Here is a 21,119-nt window from a genome sequence, read left to right as displayed (position 1 = left end):
TGTAGCAATCTACCAGGCCTTAGAAAAAATGTAAGTATACCACTACACACACACACACACACTTCCCTTATCCACAAATTTGTCACTATGTTGTAGTGCCTAAGAAGATTGATCAAACATGACTTTCCCTTAAATTAAAGATACCAAGAAATTATATACTTGGTTCAATCCTTTATCCAAGTGTAAGCAAACAAAGTTTGTGCTTGAAATATAATCAGGAATGCAGCAACTTGTATACAGAAGCTGATGACTTCACATTAATTGTCTTAGTATCCCATAATGCAAAGCACATATCCTTACAGGTACGTATAATGCTATTCATTATGGGAAGGGTCACTACTCAGACTAGTTTCAACCTTTATTGAGGTCTCATCAGTGGAAGCCAGACCCAGAGGTGATACTAAGGTTGAATGACCTCCCCGTAGTAAACCCATGCTGACTATCATAGAATATACTGTTATTATCAACCTATTTCTGAATTTTAGCCCTCACCAAAATCTCCAACACCTTAACCCCAACTGCAGACAGTCTAATCTCTCCCATTTCACCTCTTTTGTGAAGTGAAACAATTTTGCCCTCTTTCCACCCTTTGGGACTTGCCCTGTTGCAAGGCTCATATTAAACAGCTATATCTAGGGTGATGTTAACTCCCTGAACATTTCTTAAAGACATGTGAACTCCTATTAACATCAGAATTGGGTAAGCTTTATTAACATCAAGTTTACCCAATTCCTCATATACTTCTTACTCACTCACTATCAGCCCTTTCTCCACTATACCCTCCACACTCAAGTTCCTCATAATGCCAATTCATTATGATTATCAAAGTATTATGATAAAATACTTTGATAAGCTGCTGATGAATAGCTCTACTATATCATCTGTGGTTGTCACAATCTAACACTTTCATTCACAAACATCATCCAGCCATAATCATTCTTTCTCCAATTGCCACAGAAAAAACAATTCTCTAGAATTTTTCTGGTTTGATTGGCTAATTTCTGTGGTATCACTCACTTGCGCACACGCACACACACACACACACACTTATTTACAAATAAATATTCACAGCTTATTCCAAGTAATGTCCCACAGTCATTAATTTCAAGGAGTTTATTGCAGATTATTAATTCCCTTCATACACCTAGCAGGATGAAAAGAATGAAACAGCTAATTACTGTTTGATTTCTAAAGAGTGATCCCAATGGTATTTTTCTCTCTTTTATCATATAATTAGCATACTTGGCTTTTAATCCCTTTATGGTAAAGTTATTGAAGAATCAACTGTAAAGAAACTGCACCCTTGAGACTACTTGGCCTCAAGTGTTTTACATAAAATTACCTGTATCAGAAATCTGCTTCCAATATTTTAATTTTTTTGCTTTACATTTTATTTATTTTATCTGTTTTTGAAGCATAAGTGAAAGGCGCAAGATTTATGACCAACAAAACTTTAATGCAACTTTATTTCAGTCTGTAAAATGTGAAAAGTAAAAAATAACTCACATCCTTATATCATTTTAAATCAGACAGCCATTTTAGTGTTATTTCAGCAGCATTTTGTGGTGCTTCTTTCCTGTGTGTGTGTGTGTGTGTGTGTGTGTGTGAGAGAGAGAGAGAGAGAAAGGGGTGGTCAACAAAAAACATACAGCAACATTCTGTTAATGCAAAATTAAAAACACTTCAGAAGTTCTTCCATTAATCAATTTGATGCTTATTATGCATAAAATTGATTACTTTATCTTTGTAATATTTACAAGCTTAAAATGTATAATTTTTTTTTTTTTTTTTTTTTTTAAATGGAGAACCCATCCACGAGAGGTGGGTTAATCTATGGTACAATAGTATTATGGATTGGCAATTGATAATATACAGTATAGTATATTATTTATTGTAATATACAAATATTGTAATATACAGCAGATGTGCACTGCAGTAAGCACCACTATAATGAAATGCTGCACTATAAAAAAGTACCAGCCTGAATTTCATAGGACCAATGCTATTTTCAGCTCACATCATAAATGATAAAAGATGAAAATCTCTATTATAGTTAAATGAATTTGCTAGGGGGGGGGGAATGATGTGATTATTCTCACATCATTTCCCCTTCCCATGGGAAATATTATTTCTTGACCTTTGTGGAATCATAAAACTCATTGTGAGAGATCAACAGTGAACAACACGGTCTACTGTATCACTCTTTAAACTCATCGAAGGTTTATTATTTCACAGCTGTTTCCAGATGAATTGATGGATGAAATTGTAAAACAAACTAATCTGTATGCATGCCATAAAGGCAAAGATAATTTAGCATTTACTGTGACTGAACTCAAAATTTACCTTGGAATTGTACTTGTCATGACATACATAAAATACCCATGTGTAAGGCAGTATTGGTCTTCTGAACATGGACTGTGCATGGATGTTATAGCTGAAGCTATGTCAGTGAACAGATGGGAGGACATAAGGCGATATTTGCATTTTATTGATTCAGACACAATACCTACCAACAATAAAGACAAAGCAATAAGTATAAGACCAGTGCTGCAAATGTTTCGTGAAACATTCCATGCTGCTGTCAGCCCAGAAGAATTTCAGAGTGTAGATGAGATGATGATTCCATTCATTATTGTTTGAATTCACAACTCAAACAATACTTACCTAAGAAACCAAAAAATGGGGTTTCAAAATGTGGGTGAGGGCAGACATTTCAGGCTGTGTATATTGTTGTGATCTTTATGTAGGTGCAGATCCTGGAAGACAAAATTCAGACTCATTCTGTGCAAGTGAAAATGTAGTACTTAGGCTTTGTCATGATCTTGCTGGTAAGAACTTCAAGGTATACGCAGACAACTTCTTCACAAGCATCCCCCAATTAAGAAACTAAAGGAAGATGATATTTATTATGTGGGTACATGCAGAAGAAATCAACTTCAAGGTGCTGACAAGAAACTGAAAAGGATTTGCAGAAGATGGGACGAGGAAATATGTCAGTTACCACGTCCTCTGATGCATTACTATCACTAGATGGGTGGATAACTCAATAGTATATGTGGTATCTAGCCACTTAGGAAAGGAGCCTGTCAGTGTATGTCAGAGGTTCAGCCGGAAAGAAAAAAGTATGTTGAAATTCCACTACCTCACAGCATAGTTGTTTATAACAAACATATACGGTGGAGTGAACCTTATGGACTCTCTTGTGGCTTTGTATCGAAATGATACCAGGAACAAACGATGGTATATGAGAATTTTTTATCACATGTTGAAAGTACTTGTTTGTACTGCATGGATCATTTGGAAATGGGAAGAAAAAGAAAAATTGGATTTGTTGGAATTCAAATCAAGAGTGGCAACTGCTCTGATATATCAAGGTTTTAGCTCAGCTAGGCATAAAGAAACGAGGACACCCTTCAAGTCAGACACCACCAGCATTGAAGAAATGCAAAACTCACTCTGTGCTACATGAGAAATGTTTTGACAGCAGTGGACACTTCCCAAAGAAGACAACAGGTGCTAATGCCAATCATTGCAGAGATGTACACGGCAAGAGTAAAACAAGATACATCTGTGGTAGATGTGAGGTTTCAATCTGTGGAATGTTTTCAGTCTTTCCATACAAAATGAGGCAAAGAGAATAAGACTGTTCTTGATTTACATAGCTCTACTGCAAATTCTAATTGTTCTACTTTTTTGTATGTATTAAGTAATCCAAATTTTGATCATTCATGCAGTGTTTCAGCAAAATATAAATTGTTTATAATCTGTTTTATCGATACAAAATTAATAACGGAAAAAAACTCACGTACAAAGATTATTTAATAGTATAATTTTCGCCTGTGTGTCACAGGCATCTTCAGTACATTAAGCTCAAATTAAACAATAACTGACAATTCCAAAAAGCGCCACCGAAGTAGCTGGTGTAAGATAACTAAAAAGGTCAATAACTTTCCTAAAAAATAAAAAAAATTTAAAAAAAAATAATAATTAAAAAAAATAATAAATAAATAAAATAAAATAAATAAAAAAAAAATCAATACAATAAAAAGTTAGGAAAGATTAGCTGATTTGTAAAGTACTATCTCCCATAAAGGGGATAGATGTAAGCCGTCGGATCTGTTTAAGTTAGGAGAATGAAGTGGAGTTTCACATGTTTCTTTATAAAGGTGTTCCATGAGAAACTGACTTTTGTGAAGAACTCTTGTGTTTCTCCAATGAACTCTGTGTCTAGTGAAGATGGCATGTTCTGCAAGTCCAGACTTTTCAGGTTTAAAGTATTCAATATAAGATTTTTTTAAAACATAAAAAAATATAATCTGTTTTGTCATACTTGTAATGTCTTTCACTGAAAATAAATTCCTATGTCTAAGTCATTTCCATAGAAATATGTCTAGTCTGTTGGAGATTTGGAAACAATAATACGAGACATAAGAAATAAAAAGAAGAGCATGAACTTATTAAAAATCTAGAATTAACAATTAAATTTTGAGAGGTTGCATTACTTTAATTTAATGTCACTTATCTGAAATCTTCATAATGAACTATATAAATGTAGATGGTTAAAATTTAGTTTTTACGATTAAAATTATAAATTTATATCAAACACTCAAAGATTCCAAATCAGAAATTTAGAAATTTTATGGTACTGATAAAGTTTTCAAACACAAAAAAACAAAAAGAATGACTGTTATGGGAGATTTTAACTACAGTAGTATAAACTGGGGAGAGGAAGATGCATGTAGCAATAAGGGAATGGAATTTCTAGAATTCTTGAGGGACAAATGTCTTAGGCAACATGTAATAGAGGGAACAAGAGGTTCAAAGTTTTGGATTTGGTTATAGCATCAGAAGAGTTGATAATAACTGAGATGACATCTCTCCCACCAGTTGGAGAGAGTGACCATATGGTTTTGACTTGGAAAATGAATAGATATGCAGGAGTCTCAGAGACGGGAATGTATGTGGAATTATAAGGCAGGTGATTATAATAGTCTAAGATGTCAACTTGGGGAAGTTTCATGGAGGGAGGAATTGGAAGGTCGGGATATCATTAGTGCGTGGGAAATTATGAAAGAATATTTGTTAGCAGCAATGGTAAGTTGTATACCACGAGTGAACAAGAGGACACAATTTGGAGTAAAGTGGATGACAAACAATATTAAACAGGAATTGCATGCAACAAAGAGGCTGTGGAAGAGATATAAGGAGACAGGAGAAGAGAAGATGCATGAAGAGTATAAGACAAAGACCAGAAGAGTGACTACTATGGTAAGGAAGACCAAACTGGAATATGAGAGGAGATTGGCCCTAAGATCCAAAGAAAATCCTAGGGAATTTTTTAGATATGTTGCCAGTAGGAGGAGAAATGACTGTGGAAGAATGATATTGTGGGATAAAAATGGGAATAGAGTGACTGATGCAGAGGAAATAGTGGAATTGTTCGATGACCACTTTATTAAAGTATTTCATCCTGGAGAAGTCAGTTTTAATGCTAGAGGGATAGGGCAGATTCAAGGTTTAGAGGTACAGGAGGAGAGTGCGTTTCAAATGCTGAGTACTCTGGATGTCAGTAAAGCTGTGGGACTGGATAGTATTTCACCACGCGTTTTAAGAGAATGTGCTAGGGAACTGACAGTGCCTTTGACCTGGCTTTTCAATGAAAGTGTGGCTGCTGGAAAGGTGCCCATGGAATGGAAGGAAGGTAAGATAGTGCCATTGCATAAGGGCGGTAGCAGACTGAAAGGGTCTAATTATAGACCAGTTTGTGTGTCATCAGTAGTTAGTAAAATCTTGGAGAAAGTAGTGAAGGACTGTATACAGCATTGGGCAGATGAGGGTAATGTTATCTGTGAGAGTCAACATGGATTTATGAAGGGGCGCTCTTGTTTTAGCAATATGCTAGCCTTTTATGATAAAGTTACAAGAGCATTAGATGAGGGAAAGGCATATACTGCCATTTTCTTAGACTTAGCGAAGGCATTTGACAGGGTGCCACATGATAAGCTGATATTTAAGTTGCAACACATGGATCTGGATGTCAGATTGGTCAACTGGATTCAGCATTGGCTGTCCGATAGGTACCAGAGTTGTGTACGGTGGGGCAGTTTCAAGGAAGCAGAGGGTTACAAGTGGGGTCCCACAGGGCTCAGTGCTGGGACCTATATTGTTTAATCTTTATATCAATGACATTGTCAGTGGATTGCAGGGGGATTGCTGACAATGTCTTGTGATTGCTAGACAGTTTCACAACTAGGCTAGTTCAGATGTTTGCAGATGCGGCAGCCCTGCAAGAGGATTTGAATAAGCTAAATATATGGGCAAAAGAATGAGGGTCGGTTTAATGCAGCAAAATGTAAGGTCTTGAGGTTTGGGAAACATCGATGGGACACTGCCTACTCTATAGGAGGAGTTATACTGGAGGAAGTAGGGGAGACAAGAGATCTGGGATTGATGATTGATAGAAACCTGAAATTTAGGGGACATATTGCAAAGGTGGTGAAGGTAACACAGAGGATTGCTGCAATAATGAGAAGGACACTGACATGTAGAGATAAAACAGTTATCATTCCGTTGTATAAGACCCTGATCAGACCACACTTGGACTATTGTGTTCTCAGATTTGGTCTCCAGGATTTGAAGGGGATAAATTGACTGTGGAAAGGGTACAAAAGCAGAAAACAAAGATGGTTTCAGGACTGTACCGTTTTAGTTATGAGGATCGGCTGAGGGAATGTGGACTGCAGAGTTTGGTGGATAGAAGAAGGAGAGGTGATATGATTGAGACTTTTAAACTGTTGAGAGGTGGTTACAGGGTTGACACTGGGGAGTTCTTTCGCTTGGTTGAACAGCGGGAAGGAGTGATGACAAGAGGCCATCCCTGGAAGTTACGAAAGGAAACTGTGAGCAAGAGGGTGAGGAGTGGTTTCTTTGCATGGAGGGTGGTTGAACCATGGAATGCACTGCCTGGTGGAGTGGTGAGAGCGAGAACGGTCAATGAGTTCAAGGAATGGTATGATAGACTTTGTGTTTCTTGGGGGGGCTCCCTCGATGAGTCTTTTGACTCCATGGAGGCCTGAATAATAATAATAATAAAAAATGAGCTGCTACCCAAACAAAATTCACAACTTTCACTAAAACTATGAATTAGAGAACATCATACATTGTACAATATAACTGTAATTTACAGTTCTAAGGGAACACTGTAAGTTTATGCTTATATATTTCTGTCCAATCATGAATCTGACATTCACACCAGCTGTGTCTATCACTTTTCCCTGATGGGAAAACTGATAAACACAGCTTATTTTTGATGTGTGTTTCTGAAGTGGTAGGCAAGTGTTCAAACAGAAGGGGATGCAACTTTTCCACAAGTCTTTGCTCTGAAAACTGAAATAACATTTTATTTAAATAGCTGTTGTACCATTTTTTTATTTAATCTAATAAAAATTAAACTATTAAAAACAAGAACTATGGGTGCTAGACTAAAATGTTTTGAAAATTCAACATTATTTAGAGTTTTTATGATATAATTTGAACAAACAGTCCAAAACCAACTCGAGACTTGGTTAGTTGTATATAATATTTTCAATTATGATTAAATTCCAAATCTAATCAAATTGCTCACCACACATTGGCTTCCCTTGTTATTTCTTTTACTTGCATTTCTACACAATTAAAAGATTCTGGAGCATACCACCTAATTGGTACTGAAATATCACTTAAGCAGTAATAATCATCCTGGAAAATGTAAGATAAAATTACATGATGGGAATGTTCTTAATAACAACATGAAATTTATATTGTTAAATATATTAAAAATCTCTCTCTCTCTCACTCTCACACACACACACACACACACACACACACACACACACACACACACACACACACAGTGGCCTATAAGCCATGGAACATGCCATAGAAATGGCCTGTCTTTGTAAAGCAAATGCACAAGTATTTTTAACATTACCAGATTTTTTTTATGAGTTATGAAAAATTATATTTTTGGCTTCAAAAACATGGGCACTTTCTATAGCATGTTCCCTGACTTATGGGTCACACTATATAACATTTTTATGTTTATTTTATAATTTATGATATATTGATACAAGCATCATAATGATATACTATGAAATTTTTGCCTAAAATTGCTTGCCCAACTATTTAAAAGCCTCCAATTTCAAGCTTTTTCCAATTTCAAGTAGATTAAAATACTCTAACATTCATCTGCATTAAAAATTCATTTTAAAATTCTTTTATTTTTGTACAGCATGTTTAGTTGTATATAATATTTTCAATCATGATTAAATTCCAAATCTAATCAAATTGGCATCAATAGTTGTATCCATACATTTCTTAACCCCTCCCCCCTCCCCAATTATTCAGCATGTGCAGTAACTTGCTTCAAAAATCAACCAGTCTAATATTAGTATTGTTTTGAATGCTGAATGATATATGATATAAATGTGAAACAATCTCTTAGCAGTTCCCCCCCCCCCCTTTTTTTTTTTGTACACACCAGTACTATTTTCATAGCATTTATCTTCAACTCAGATGGCCACATATATCGCAACTAGAAGAACACGACAACAAATTTACAAAAATTTTATCCATAGCATACCTTTTTTTTTTTGGCAAACTCCTGTTTTTCAAGTAGGCTCTTCCATCAACTCTTTTATTTCTAATTCAGCTTGTATATCCATAAGTTAAAATTGATTTGAATACTGTTTTGTATACTGCTAGTTAACTGTTCTGACTAATTTCTTTATTATGTTATCATGGAATAAGCATACCTGGTGTGAGATAGGTAATAAAATAGTTTATATATATATATATATTTTTTTTTTATTGTTGATTTTATTATTATTATTACCACCCCAAGACCTCATGGAGTCAAAGACTCATCTGGGAGGTCCTCTTATCACACACACAGCTCATCATACTGTGTTTTAAACACATTCAAACTCTTTGCAGACACCATATTCTCAGGCAAGGCATTTCAATCATTCACAACTCTGCACGACAAAAACCTGCCTCTCACTCCCCTACTCACACCCTCTTTATACAGTTTCCAGGGATGACCTCTGGTTCTCCCCTGATTTCCCACTATTCTCTGTAAAACTTCTCCAGCACTGATCCTATAACAACCCCTTACCAACTTGTAGGTCTCTATCATATCTCCCCTCTTCCTCCTGTCCACCAGACTCTGTAAATTACATCTTCTCAATCTTTCCTCATAGTTGACATTCCTCATGCGGAACTCACTTAGGAAGTGACTAAGTTGCTGAATGTTCCATTCAGAAAATGTTTACACGCAGGAAATTATGACCAACTGAGGAGTATACTGAGTTGTGGAAAGGGATCAGTTGCTGGATGGGAAGAATATCAATAGTGCATGGGATGCATTTAAACAATACTTAAATGATGCAATATCAGAATGTATCCCGAGAGTATGAAGAATGAATACGGTAGGAGTCAAATGGATATGTAATCTTATTAAGCAAGAGATTCGTAAGAAAAGGATGACGTGGAAGGAAGATTGTGTGCATAAGGATAATGTCCATTATAAAAATTCGTAACAAATCTGTCCTAAAAAAACAAACAAACAAACAAAAGAACTAGTTTTTATTCTCAAGTTCACAACATAAACAGCACAAAAGATAACCTTCTCTATAATGACACTTTAATTATAAAATCTAACAAGCATCTATTCTTTATAGACACAGGAAAGTTTATTCGTTTTAATTTTTGTCATGAAAAGAGTCAAAATTATAATTTTTCTTCGTTTCACAAGGTTTAAAGTCAGGTTAGTTTTCTTAACTATTTCCATAATGTTAATACAATGACCAATGCAGCATTTCTTGTAAGTTGAAGCATAAAGTTATTTAGAATTTCTCTGACACTGCTTGTCTGAACAGACAACACTAGGTTTGAAAGTGGATAGTTTGGATGAACATATTACATTCTAAAATCTAATTTAAATAGAATTTCATTTATAAATAAATAAGACTTCAGTGCTCAAAGAAAAAAAAAAAGGATTTGTTTTTTTTATATGGTTACCACCAACTGTAGGTGGACAAGGATATTTTTTTCCCATTTTTGTCAATTTTTTATTTTTTGTAATATTTTATTTATTTTTACATTGTCCAGATACAATGTTCTAGACCAAACATGAAACTTTTTCAGCCACTTCAGGTCTCAATACCCAGGGAGGTGGTCTCACGCAGAGCGATGAAATTCATCTTCCACCCAAAGACAATCAACAAACATCCATGCCTACAGCAGATTTGAACCTGCGACCTGTTGGTTGGAGAGCGGGTATGCTAACCACTTGGGCCAACCATGCTGGCAAATAATAGCAGATTTTATACTGCACAACTCTGAATTCAGTTTTTGTTTAATTTAATTAAAAATTTTTTTTTTTTATTTGTGAGATATCTGAATATACACAGATATTCTACAACTGACTAATCCAACTACTGTTCAGGTCTTTTGCTCTAGTCTCTCCATTATATTTACTAAATCAGACATACTAATATTGAGTGTAAAAGGTACAGTATTTTTAGGAAGGATAGAGAGAACAGAAAAGGAGGGGACATGCTGCTAATGATATCAGATGACATGAATCCTATGATTGTAGTACTACTACTAACAGTATTTCATGTAGCAGTGAGTTTGAAGCCATCTGGTGTGAGGTGGAAACTAACAAGATCAATTACATAGTGGGGAGTCGTTACATACCTGGTGGATCAGTTGCTAGTGATGAAGAAATGCATCACCAAATAGAGAAGATGAGAATGAAAAGAGTAATCATAATGGGAGACTTGATTTTATCCAAATACTGATTGGGTAGCAGTAGAATCTCATGAGAAGAATGAAAATGAATTTATTGAGCTGTTGCAGGACAACTTGCCAAGCAGCATGTGACAAAAGGAGCTTGAGGTCAGAGTGTTAGATTTGATTATAGTGTCAGAGGGAATTTCAGTTTAAGGAGCATAACAATTCTACCTCTGGTTGGTGACAGTCATCATGCGGTACTCACTTAGGAAGTGACTAAGTTGCTGAACGTTCCATTCAGAAAAAGTTTACATGCTTAACTACAAAGCAGGAAATTATGACCAACTGAGGAGTATACTGAGTTGTGGAAAGGGATCAGTTGCTGGATGGGAAGAATATCAATAGTGCATGGGATGCATTTAAACAATACTTAAATGATGCAATATCAAAATGTGTCCCGAGAATTCGAAGAATGAATAGGGTAGGAGTCAAATGGATGTGTAATCTTATTAAGCAAGAGATTCGTAAGAAAAGGATGAAGTGGAAGGAAGATTGTTTGCATAAGGATAATGTCCATTATAAAAATTATAAGCAGCAGGCTAGAATAGTCACAACTGTTGTACAGAAAGCAAAGTCTGAGTATGAAAAGAAACTGGCTAAAGACAACCCACAAGAATTCTATCGATATGGTGCAAGTAAAAGAAAGAATGAATATGAAAGAACTCAATAGAATAGGGACATGTGTGCTAAAAATGTTTAGCTAAATTGGCAATTACTTCGACCAAGCTGTTTAATATGAGTTTCAGAACAGGGAAGACTCTGCAGGAATGGAAAGAATGTATGATAATTCCATTGCAGAAGGGTGGTGCAAAGTCCGATGTATCCAACTATTGACCAATTAGTATCTCAGGAAAAGTGGTGAAGATTTTGGAAAAATTGGCTAGGGCTTGCATTCAGAAATGGGTCGACAGTGAATTTCTACTTTGCAATGAACAACATGAGATTACTAAGGGAAGGTCATGTTTTAGCAACTTGTTAACATTCTATAACAATGTTACCATTGAACTAGACAAGGGAATGGATACACCATGATACTTTTGTATTTTGCTAAGGCTTTTGACAGAATACAGCATGGTAAACTGTTGCATAAATTGGAGAATATTTGTTTGGATTATAGAATATTAGCATGGATAAGAGGATGACTGACTTGACAGATATCAAAAAGTGGTATACGGGGGGGATGTGAACAGGGGCGTGCCAAGGATATTTGCCGCCCGGGTGCAAACTTTTATTGGCCGACCCTTAAAAAAATAACTAAAAGGAATTGCATGTAGCATTTACTACAATAAATAAAATAACAAATGCAAACCAAAAGTTACATCTTATTTATTAAAAACACAGAATACATAGTTTTGTATAGTTATTTTTAACATTTTTTTCAAAAACAAACAAAAAAAGAAAAACAATTATTTCTTAATATAAACAAAGATTAATTGCACATACCTTTATGTAAAATTTACTTGACATGATTTTTTTTGTAGCAAAATCATTTATTATATCCTCCATATCTAAATTAGTAGCAATTTGATGTTCTATGCTAATAAAACTTAAATTGTTGAGTCTATCCTGTGTCACTGTACTGCGGAGATGATTTTCTATAATTTTCAGCTTTGAAAAGGACCTTTCGCCAGTTGCAACTATGTTGCTACCAATGAAGATGTCTTAAAATCCATTGGCAAAGCTAAACATCTTGTACAAATAATCAAGAAACGAAAAACATCATATCTTGGACACATCATGAGAAACAGCAAATACCAACTTCTACAAACTATTTTGGTAGGAAGAATTGAAGATAAAGGAACTAGAGGAAGAAAAAGAATATCATGGTTTGACAACATCAAGACGTGGACAGGAAAGAGCAGTGCACAACTGCTCAGAGCGCAGTTTGTTCGCCAAGATGGTCGCTGACCTTCGATAGAAGACAGCACAATAATAATAAGAAGAATATAGTTATTAATATTATAATAGGTAAAATTTACGATGTAGGATATACCAAGAAATGAATTCTAGTAGCAAGGCTTATACGTTGGTCATACATAACTGGTAATTAGTTTATGGAATTAACAACGCATATAAAGTATATAATTAAAGGTAACTTTAATCAGGATTTCAGAACACAAAGACTACATCCGGTTTCAACCAGTACAGGGTTTCAACCACTCCGGGCTGGCAGACCATGCCTTAGATACCCACCATAGAATTCGTTGGAAGAAAACAAAAATTATACACCGCAGCAAGTTTAAATATGAAAGATTATTCAAGGAATCTTCAGCAGCTCTAAAAAACGTTCCTAACCTCAACAAATTTGGGTGCATGAAACTACCCCAAATTTGGGAGACTTACATTTTGAGAACTTCAGCCCAACTGCCAAACCAACCAAATTAGCCCACCAGAGGGCACCATTAGGACTTTAGGAACAATATTAGTTTCTTGCTTTCTTCCTCATTTGCTTTTGTTAGTGCCTGCGTGCACATACCATATCTTTATGTTCCTGAAAATGGCAATGCGACGTTGCCGAAATATAGAAGTTATTTATTAAAGTTACCTTTAATTAATATACTTTATATGCGTTGTTAATTCCGTAAACTAATTACCAGTCAAGAAATGAATATTATTACTATTAATAATTATACTGCATTGTAGCTACATAAAATAAATATTTGTTTCTTGCCACCCGAGTGTGGTGCACCCTCGGGTTGGCGCGGCCCTGGATGTGAATCTGCAAGATTTAAGGTAGTCCCACATCCCCTGTATACCACAAGCAACATACAGCCATTTACTGATGATCCAAAGATAGGTAGGGTAATCAGGAATGCTGTTGATATGCAGTACTTGCAAAATGAATGCCACTTCAATGTCAGTAAATGTAAAGTCATTCATTTCGGTGTGATTAGATATCCAATATCGTATTAGATTGGTGAGATTATGCTTGAAGAAACTGATGAGGCTAGTGATCTTGAAGTGTTAGTAGATAAGAAGTTGGAGTTCAGAAGGTCATGTAGCAAAGATTGGAAATATAACTCAAAAGATAATTGCAAATGAATTGAACATTCAAATGTAAATATAAGGTTGTCGTTTTGCCTCTTTACAAGGCCTTGATAAGACCTCACTTGGACTACTGTGCGCAGGTCTGGTCTCCTAGTTTCTGTTGTGATTCTGATATATTGGAAAGAGTGCAAAGGAGAGTGTTAAAAATGATATCAGGATTGTGGAATACTGATTATGAAGACAAACTGAGAATTTGTAGACCGCACACTAGCAAACAAGAGAAAGACAGGTGATATGATTGAGACTAACAAACTTCTGAAAGGGTCATACAGGATTTCAGCCGATGAAATTTTTCAATGTATGGAGGGTGGGAAAGGATAAAAGTTCTTGGAAGCTGAGAATAAATGCCGCTAAGAAGGGGATGAGGGCTAGACTTTTCTCTCATAGGGTGGTGTGTGATCAACATCCTATGAGAGACAACAGAGAGCTCCTATGCAACATCCTATGTAAGCAGTGTGAATGAATTCAAGAATAAATATGATCGCTGGTGCGTGTAGTATGTGGCTTTCCTCGATGAGTCACTGACTCCCTGAAGGTCTCTCTTAATAATAATAAATCTTCCATAGGGTGATTAGCAGAAATAAGATTCACTGTCTAATTTCATATACTAGTTCAATTTCTTTTCTATTGATGTTCCTACTCATTATTATTATTATTATATGGTATCTATATGGAGACACTAACCATTACTCACATAATATCCATCATACCCACTCCTTTAACTCATTCACTGTTGGGATACTCACTTCTGTCTTGGATAATCCTTTCCACTCATTCACCATTCTCCAAGTAAAAAATCTAGTCTGAGTATGGATATTAAATCGTGCACACCTCCTAAGGGTGTCCGCTTATTCTATCTCAACTTTTCATGTAATCAAAAATTTCTTGTGCCAATCTTATAGAATTCTTTAATAAGTTATAAGTTTCTTTCATGTCCCCTCAATTCTGCCTATCAACTGAACTCTGGAATGTACATACCTTCAATCTATTCCCATATGGAATAGATTGATTCCACAAACCTGTTACCAGCATCGTCACTCGTCTCTAAATCTTCTATGCTACTTTCTGATTCCCAAGAAACCCATGTAGGCTTTGTACGACTCGAGACCTAGCACAATCAAAAGAACAGGCAGGGTTTCGAAGTGGGCTTTAGTACAATGGACCATATTCAAGTTGTAGAACAGATTACTGAACAGTGTAATGAATATCGGTTACCATTATGTCTTGGTTTTATCGATTATGAGAAAGCCTTTGATTCACTTAAAACTTGTGCAATACTTAAAGCATTACAAAACCAACAAGTGGCCATACATCAGAACCATCAGAAATCATACAACAATGCCATAGCAGCAATTCATTTCAATGAAAACATCTCTACTGTGGAAATGCAGAGAGGTATAAGACAGGGTGACACAATATCTCCAAAATTATTCACAGCATGTCCAGAAGAAATATCCAAACTTCTTGATTGGGAAGGGAAAGATAAATGGAAGATATTTAAGTAATTTTTGCTTTGCAGATGACACAGTTATCTTTACTTCAACTGTGCATGAATTATACTCGTATCCATGAACTCCAAATTGCTAGCAAAACAGCTAGCCTAAAGATAAATCTAAAGAAGACCCCAAGTCAATAGCTATGTCTAACCAGAAATAATAAAAATCAGTAATGATGCAATTAAACAAGTAGATCATTACACAGGACAATGGATATCAATGGAACAAAATATCACAGATGAAATTAAAGGATGCACGATGCTTGGGTGGAAAACATTTGGAAAATTACATTCAATATTCAAAAGCCAACTACCATTATGCCAGAAGAGAAAAGTTTTTAACCAATGTATTCTTCCTCTATTGACATATGGCTGTGAAACATAAACACTAAATGCAAAGGAAATTCAAACATTAAGAAGAACACAATTTAGTATGGAAAGAAGTATGCTTGGTATCACAAAAGGAATACATGGATAAGAAATCAAACCAAAGTCTCTGACAACACAGGAAGAGCGAAATATCTGAAGTGGCAATGGGCTGGCATATTGCTCGAGGACAAGATCAGCGATGGACAAAAGAGGTACTGGATTGGATTCCACGAGAGGAAAAATGACGCCAACCTAAATCACAACGGATTGGTGATATCATCAGATTTGCAGGAATGACATGGGAAAGGAGAGCCATGGACAGACAGGTTTGGAGTAATCTTGGAAAGGCTTTCATCCAGCAGTGAATTGACAATGGCTGATGATGAATCTTTCTTTACTTGTCAAATGTTTTTTTTTTCAACATCCAAATAATCCATTGAAACATTTTGCCAACTTTTGCAATATGCCCTCTAAACTTCAACTCTGTTCACCATCACTTCCCAAATCATTACCTTACATCAATTTCCTGCAATCCAGTACCATCAACGAAGAATCATCGTCAACGGATTCACAGAATGTATGAGGAGGAGAGATGATCTGGAAAGTTCTGATAAACACCTAGAACAAAAAATTAATTAATTTATGTCTTCTTATATATCTTAAAAGGAAAGGTATTTTCTGAAAAAACATTTTTGTTACAGGTGTTTATCAGAACTTTCCAGATCCCCCACCACCCATAATATATTCGTCCCAAAGTGTATAATCTTACATTTTGCAACATTAAATTGACGACCATTATCTTTTTTCTACACTGCCAATTTATTTAAAGCACCTCACAGGATATCTACATCATGTTTATCAATGACCGTCCTTGACAGTTTTGCATAGCCAGCAAATAACTGAATATTCCCCATTAAACCATTTCTACATAAATGTACAAATTAAAGAGTAGTGATCCTAGTACAGAGTCTGAGGCACTCCTCTAGTCATTCTGGTTTGCCTTGATTCTACTACACTATATTCTACTCTCTGGTGTGTATCAACTATCTCCTATCCACACCACTAGCTTCATATCCATTCCCATTTGCTCCAACTTGTCTAATAGTTTTTCATGAGGTATTCTGCCAAATGCCTTTGCAAAGACCAACAGTATCATGCTGTAACCATGTTGATGACATTTTTCATTATTTTGGAGAGTACTCATGTCAGAACAACATGGTAACAGGTAGATAGTTGACTTTTGTCTCTCTTTTTGAAGACAGGACTAATAAGAGCTTGCTTCCAAGTTGATGGATAAATACAAGATGAGTATAACATGAAAAGACGAAGATAAGTGCGAGTTCCGAAGCACAAGCTTTTAGTACAACTGGAGTAATGGTAGCAGGGCCAGGAGATTATTGGTATGAAGGCTACCGAGTATTTTCTGATGTTCCTTCTGGTGAAATTCACCAGAGCTCTGAAGATCCTGATTTGAAATTCAGTGAAATATAAACCAATTAATAAACATATTTTTTTATAAAATAGTTTATTTGGTGTTGTTAATACTGTTAAAATAAGTTATGAATATTGTGAATAGTTTGCCCAGTGGGAGAGATCTGTGTTGTCTACACAATTGTGAGTTGGAGAAGAAAACTAATGCTGAGAAGTGAAAAAATGAAAGGACAGAGACGTCGCCTCATAGCCTTGGCAAGGGATCAAAAGGCTTGACTGCCTTCTGATCCCTTCAGAAGGACAGACATTTGTGAAATGTCTTAATGACATCAAAAATTTCAAATGCAATTCAAACTAATTTCAAGTTTTACACACACATACGCTCTTTATTTGCTTTACATAAATTATATGCTTTCTGTACCCACTGACTGCATTATAAACAGCTGTTACATGTATTTTCTGCAACTGAAAATTTGGAAGAGGATGTTAGGAGAAATGTGTTTAGTTAGATCCTTGTTTCGTGCTACAATAAACCTGTTTTGCTTGCATGCATGCATGCACTCAGGATAGTGTCTGTGGGAGAGTAAGTGTTTTTTTTTTTATTATGAAATATCATTCCACTTGTCTCTAATTACACTAATTTGTACTAAATATAATACGTAGACTAAATTTCTCTATACAGTATTGAGTGATAAAATAAAGCTACTCGTTTTTCTTGCTTCTACAGTATAGTGTCTGTTGAGGATATATTTTTCATACTATAGAAACATTTTCATTCCAGTTTTATAAAATAACAGATATAATTAGTAAAAGTTAATCTTTCCTGAAAAAAAATGAATCCTATGTATTATAAGAAGTGAGCTGCATTCATTGATCTCCAAAATACAGTATATGTGCCATATTCAGGTATTTTGAGTATATCTATTATTGACAAGACAGAACAGATGCTGACAAAATGTTATGTAATGAACTTAAGATTCGTGAAAAGGTAGATAATTTCGACGATGACTGGATATTATTTATGCTATATTAAAAAAAAAGTGTATATTAATTGCAGTGAATAAAATAAAATTCTTAGAAAACCAAGCAAAATATAAACAAAACATAGAAATAAATACACATAACAAGCACAACAAATTTTACTATATGATTTGCTGCTCCATCAACCCACATCTATTCCGGCCATGCCTAGATGAATCACGCGATCAACATTATTAGTTCATTGGCTTAGCCCTCCCTATATTTATTTACTGAGCTACAAATAGTATACAGCCACTATTTATTATTTCAGAAACAAATCTCTTTCCCCTCTGCCCATAAGCATTTTTTTTAAAATTATGCCATCATTATTTCTAGCATATATAGAATCATGTTATTCACCCCACCCAGCAACTGTAAGAACGACCATATAATATCACAAATGTTAATTATTAATAATTTATTTGCCAGTAATGAAAGTATATCTATTCACACCTGTTCTTTCTCTCCATTTTGTATTTCCCATTCTCATCTTGATGGACCTGTGAATTCAGTCAGGATTTCTCAATGACTGCAGGTTGTCAAGAGTCCAACTATTCCTGTCTTGAGCCTTTCTTCTCCATTTTCTTCCAACTTCCTTGACCATTGGGCCTTCCCACTTTAAGGTTGATCTTCCAAGTTTCCTTTTGGTATCTCTTGGATACCAATTTGTTACTCTGACTGTCCATCTGTTGTCTCTCATTCTGGCGAGATGTCTTGCCCCCATCTACTTTTGCAATTGTAGATTATCTTTACTGCGTCTTTGAGCCTAGACTTCTGATTTCTGTGTGTCTTACGTGGTCTATTTTATTTATATTGCACATTCTTCTTTCTTCTGCATATTGAGTTTTTATTAAGATTTGGTCTTCTTTTAAAGTTGTATTCAATGTTTCACTGCCATAAGTTAATGCTGATAGGATGTGACTATTGAAGAGATGGGCTCTTATTTCTATATCTAGTTTTGATTGGTAATTGCTGATTTTATTTAAGGCCATCCAAGTAACTCTTTTTCTCCTTGCTATTTCATTTGATATGTCATTATTCATTTTTATGGACTGTCCGAGGTAGATATAATCTTCAACTTTTTCGATGATGTGGGATTCTAGAGCGATTGTATAATTTTTACAGTATTCGTTTTTCATCCATCTTGTTTTGTCTGGATGTATTTCCAATCCCATTTTTTTGGCAGTTTTGGCTTATTGTCATTCAGAATTGATTCTATGAGTTCAAGGTGAGTGAGATATTAATGTCACATCATTGACTAATATTGAAATATTCAACATTTCACCATCCATGTTTATTTCACCTTTCATGTCAGTTTTTTGAATGATGCTGTCCAGAGTAGATGTGAAGAGATTAGCTGATAAGACATTACCCTGACATACTCCTCTACTTAAGTTAATTTTATGAGCTGGATATATGCTACTTTCATTCCTTGTTCTATTAAAGCTTGGAATACTGCATTATGTTCAACAGTATCAAATGCCTTTTCAAAATCTATAAAAAGAAAACAAAGTAGCATCTGGTATTCTCTGCATCTTTCTGTTAGTTGAGTTGAAACCGGTCTGTTCTTTGCAGCTATTTTTGTTGATGGGGGTTTGTATTCTGATTAGGATGGCGAATATTTTATATGTATGTGATAATAGACAGATGGGTCTGTAATTACTGATGTCTTCTTTATTACCTTTTTTTTATGTAGGATTATGGTCTTTGTATTCCATTCAGTAGGTGCTTCCTTAATTGATTATATCGCGCAAATATTTTTGCTAGTGCTTTCAAAAATACTTGTCCGCCCATTTTTTATTCATTAGATTTTATACTGTCAATTCCCGGTGATCGGTCTGTTTTCATATAGTGGATAGCCATTTTTACTTCTTCAGGTAGGCTCACTTTAGTGAGTACGGGCATGGCAAACCCGAGGTACCTGATGCTGGACCATGCCTTACTTCATGTAATATATATCTGTTATATTATTCTGTAGACTGGTCCCACCCCTTCTTTCTTTGCTTCTTTCTCCTCTCCTTGCTCCTTCCCCCTAATGCTATTAGAGTATTCGAGGGCTAGGGGTGAGTCTTTCCTATCTTGCTAAGTCATTTCGTCTTATGCAGCCGCCGAAGGAGGTGCCGGTCCCAAGCCCGGATAAATGCGAGGGTTGATGTCAGGAAGGGCATCCGGTCGGAAAACTTCAATGCCAGCTCAAACTATGATTATGAGTCGAAGAGAAAATGATATAAGGGCTAGGGCGTACCCCTTAAGCGATGCGCAGCCACATCGCCCTACAGCTGCGAGAAATGGACGAGGGCTACCGCATCAAGGGCGGGTGCGGTTAAAGAAGCGAGCCCAGCAGGTGGACAGGATGTTGCGAGTGGGAACACTGAATGTTGGAAGCATGACTGGAAGGGGAAGAGAGGAGGCAGACATGATGAGGAAGAGGAAGTTGGACATTTTATGTGTGCAGGAGACAAGGCGGAAGGGGAGAAAGGCAAAGGAACTGGGAGATGGATATAAATTGTTCTACTCTGGAGCGAATAACGAGGGAAGAAATGGTGTAGGAATTGTGGTGTGTGGCAGAATGAAGGGTGAAGTACTGGACATTGGTAGAAGGAATGACAGGATCATGCGAATGAAATTGGGTCTTGGAGAAGAGCGGGTGGTCATATTATGTGTATATGCCCCGCAAGTTGGTTGTACAGCAGAGGAAAAAGATGAGTTCTGGAATGTGTTAGATGAAGAAATGAGGGAATTGGAAGAAAATAAGATGGTGATTGTCGGAGGAGACTTGAACGAACACATGGGAAGACAGAATAGAGACTGTGAAAGGGTGCATGGTGGCCACGGAGTAGGAATGATGAACCAGGAAGGAGAGAGGGTTGTGGACTTTGCGGTAGCGTTTGATCTGGCAATTGTGAACTCGTTTTTCTAC

The 21,119-nt window shown here is 35.8% G+C and overlaps 1 protein-coding gene across 1 annotated transcript in view; it reads right to left on the bottom strand.

Annotated features, from left to right (window-relative positions):
* The window catches only part of LOC150102960 (uncharacterized), a 353,745-nt gene that overhangs the window by 93,723 nt on the left and 238,903 nt on the right, over positions 1–21,119 (bottom strand). The window contains exon 9 of the mRNA XM_090398023.1: positions 7,625–7,737. Coding sequence (XP_090254149.1) covers positions 7,625–7,737 — 113 coding nt within the window. The remainder of the gene's footprint in view (positions 1–7,624; positions 7,738–21,119) is intronic.

The sequence above is a fragment of the Typopeltis vanoorti genome, chromosome 9 (genome assembly GCF_054136105.1).
Source record: "Typopeltis vanoorti isolate ZY-2024b chromosome 9, IOZ_Tvanoo_1.0, whole genome shotgun sequence".
In the NCBI taxonomy this organism is placed as follows: domain Eukaryota; kingdom Metazoa; phylum Arthropoda; class Arachnida; order Uropygi; family Thelyphonidae; genus Typopeltis; species Typopeltis vanoorti.
The sequence above is the reverse complement of the archived record's forward strand: the minus strand, read 5'-3'. Positions and strand labels throughout refer to the sequence as shown.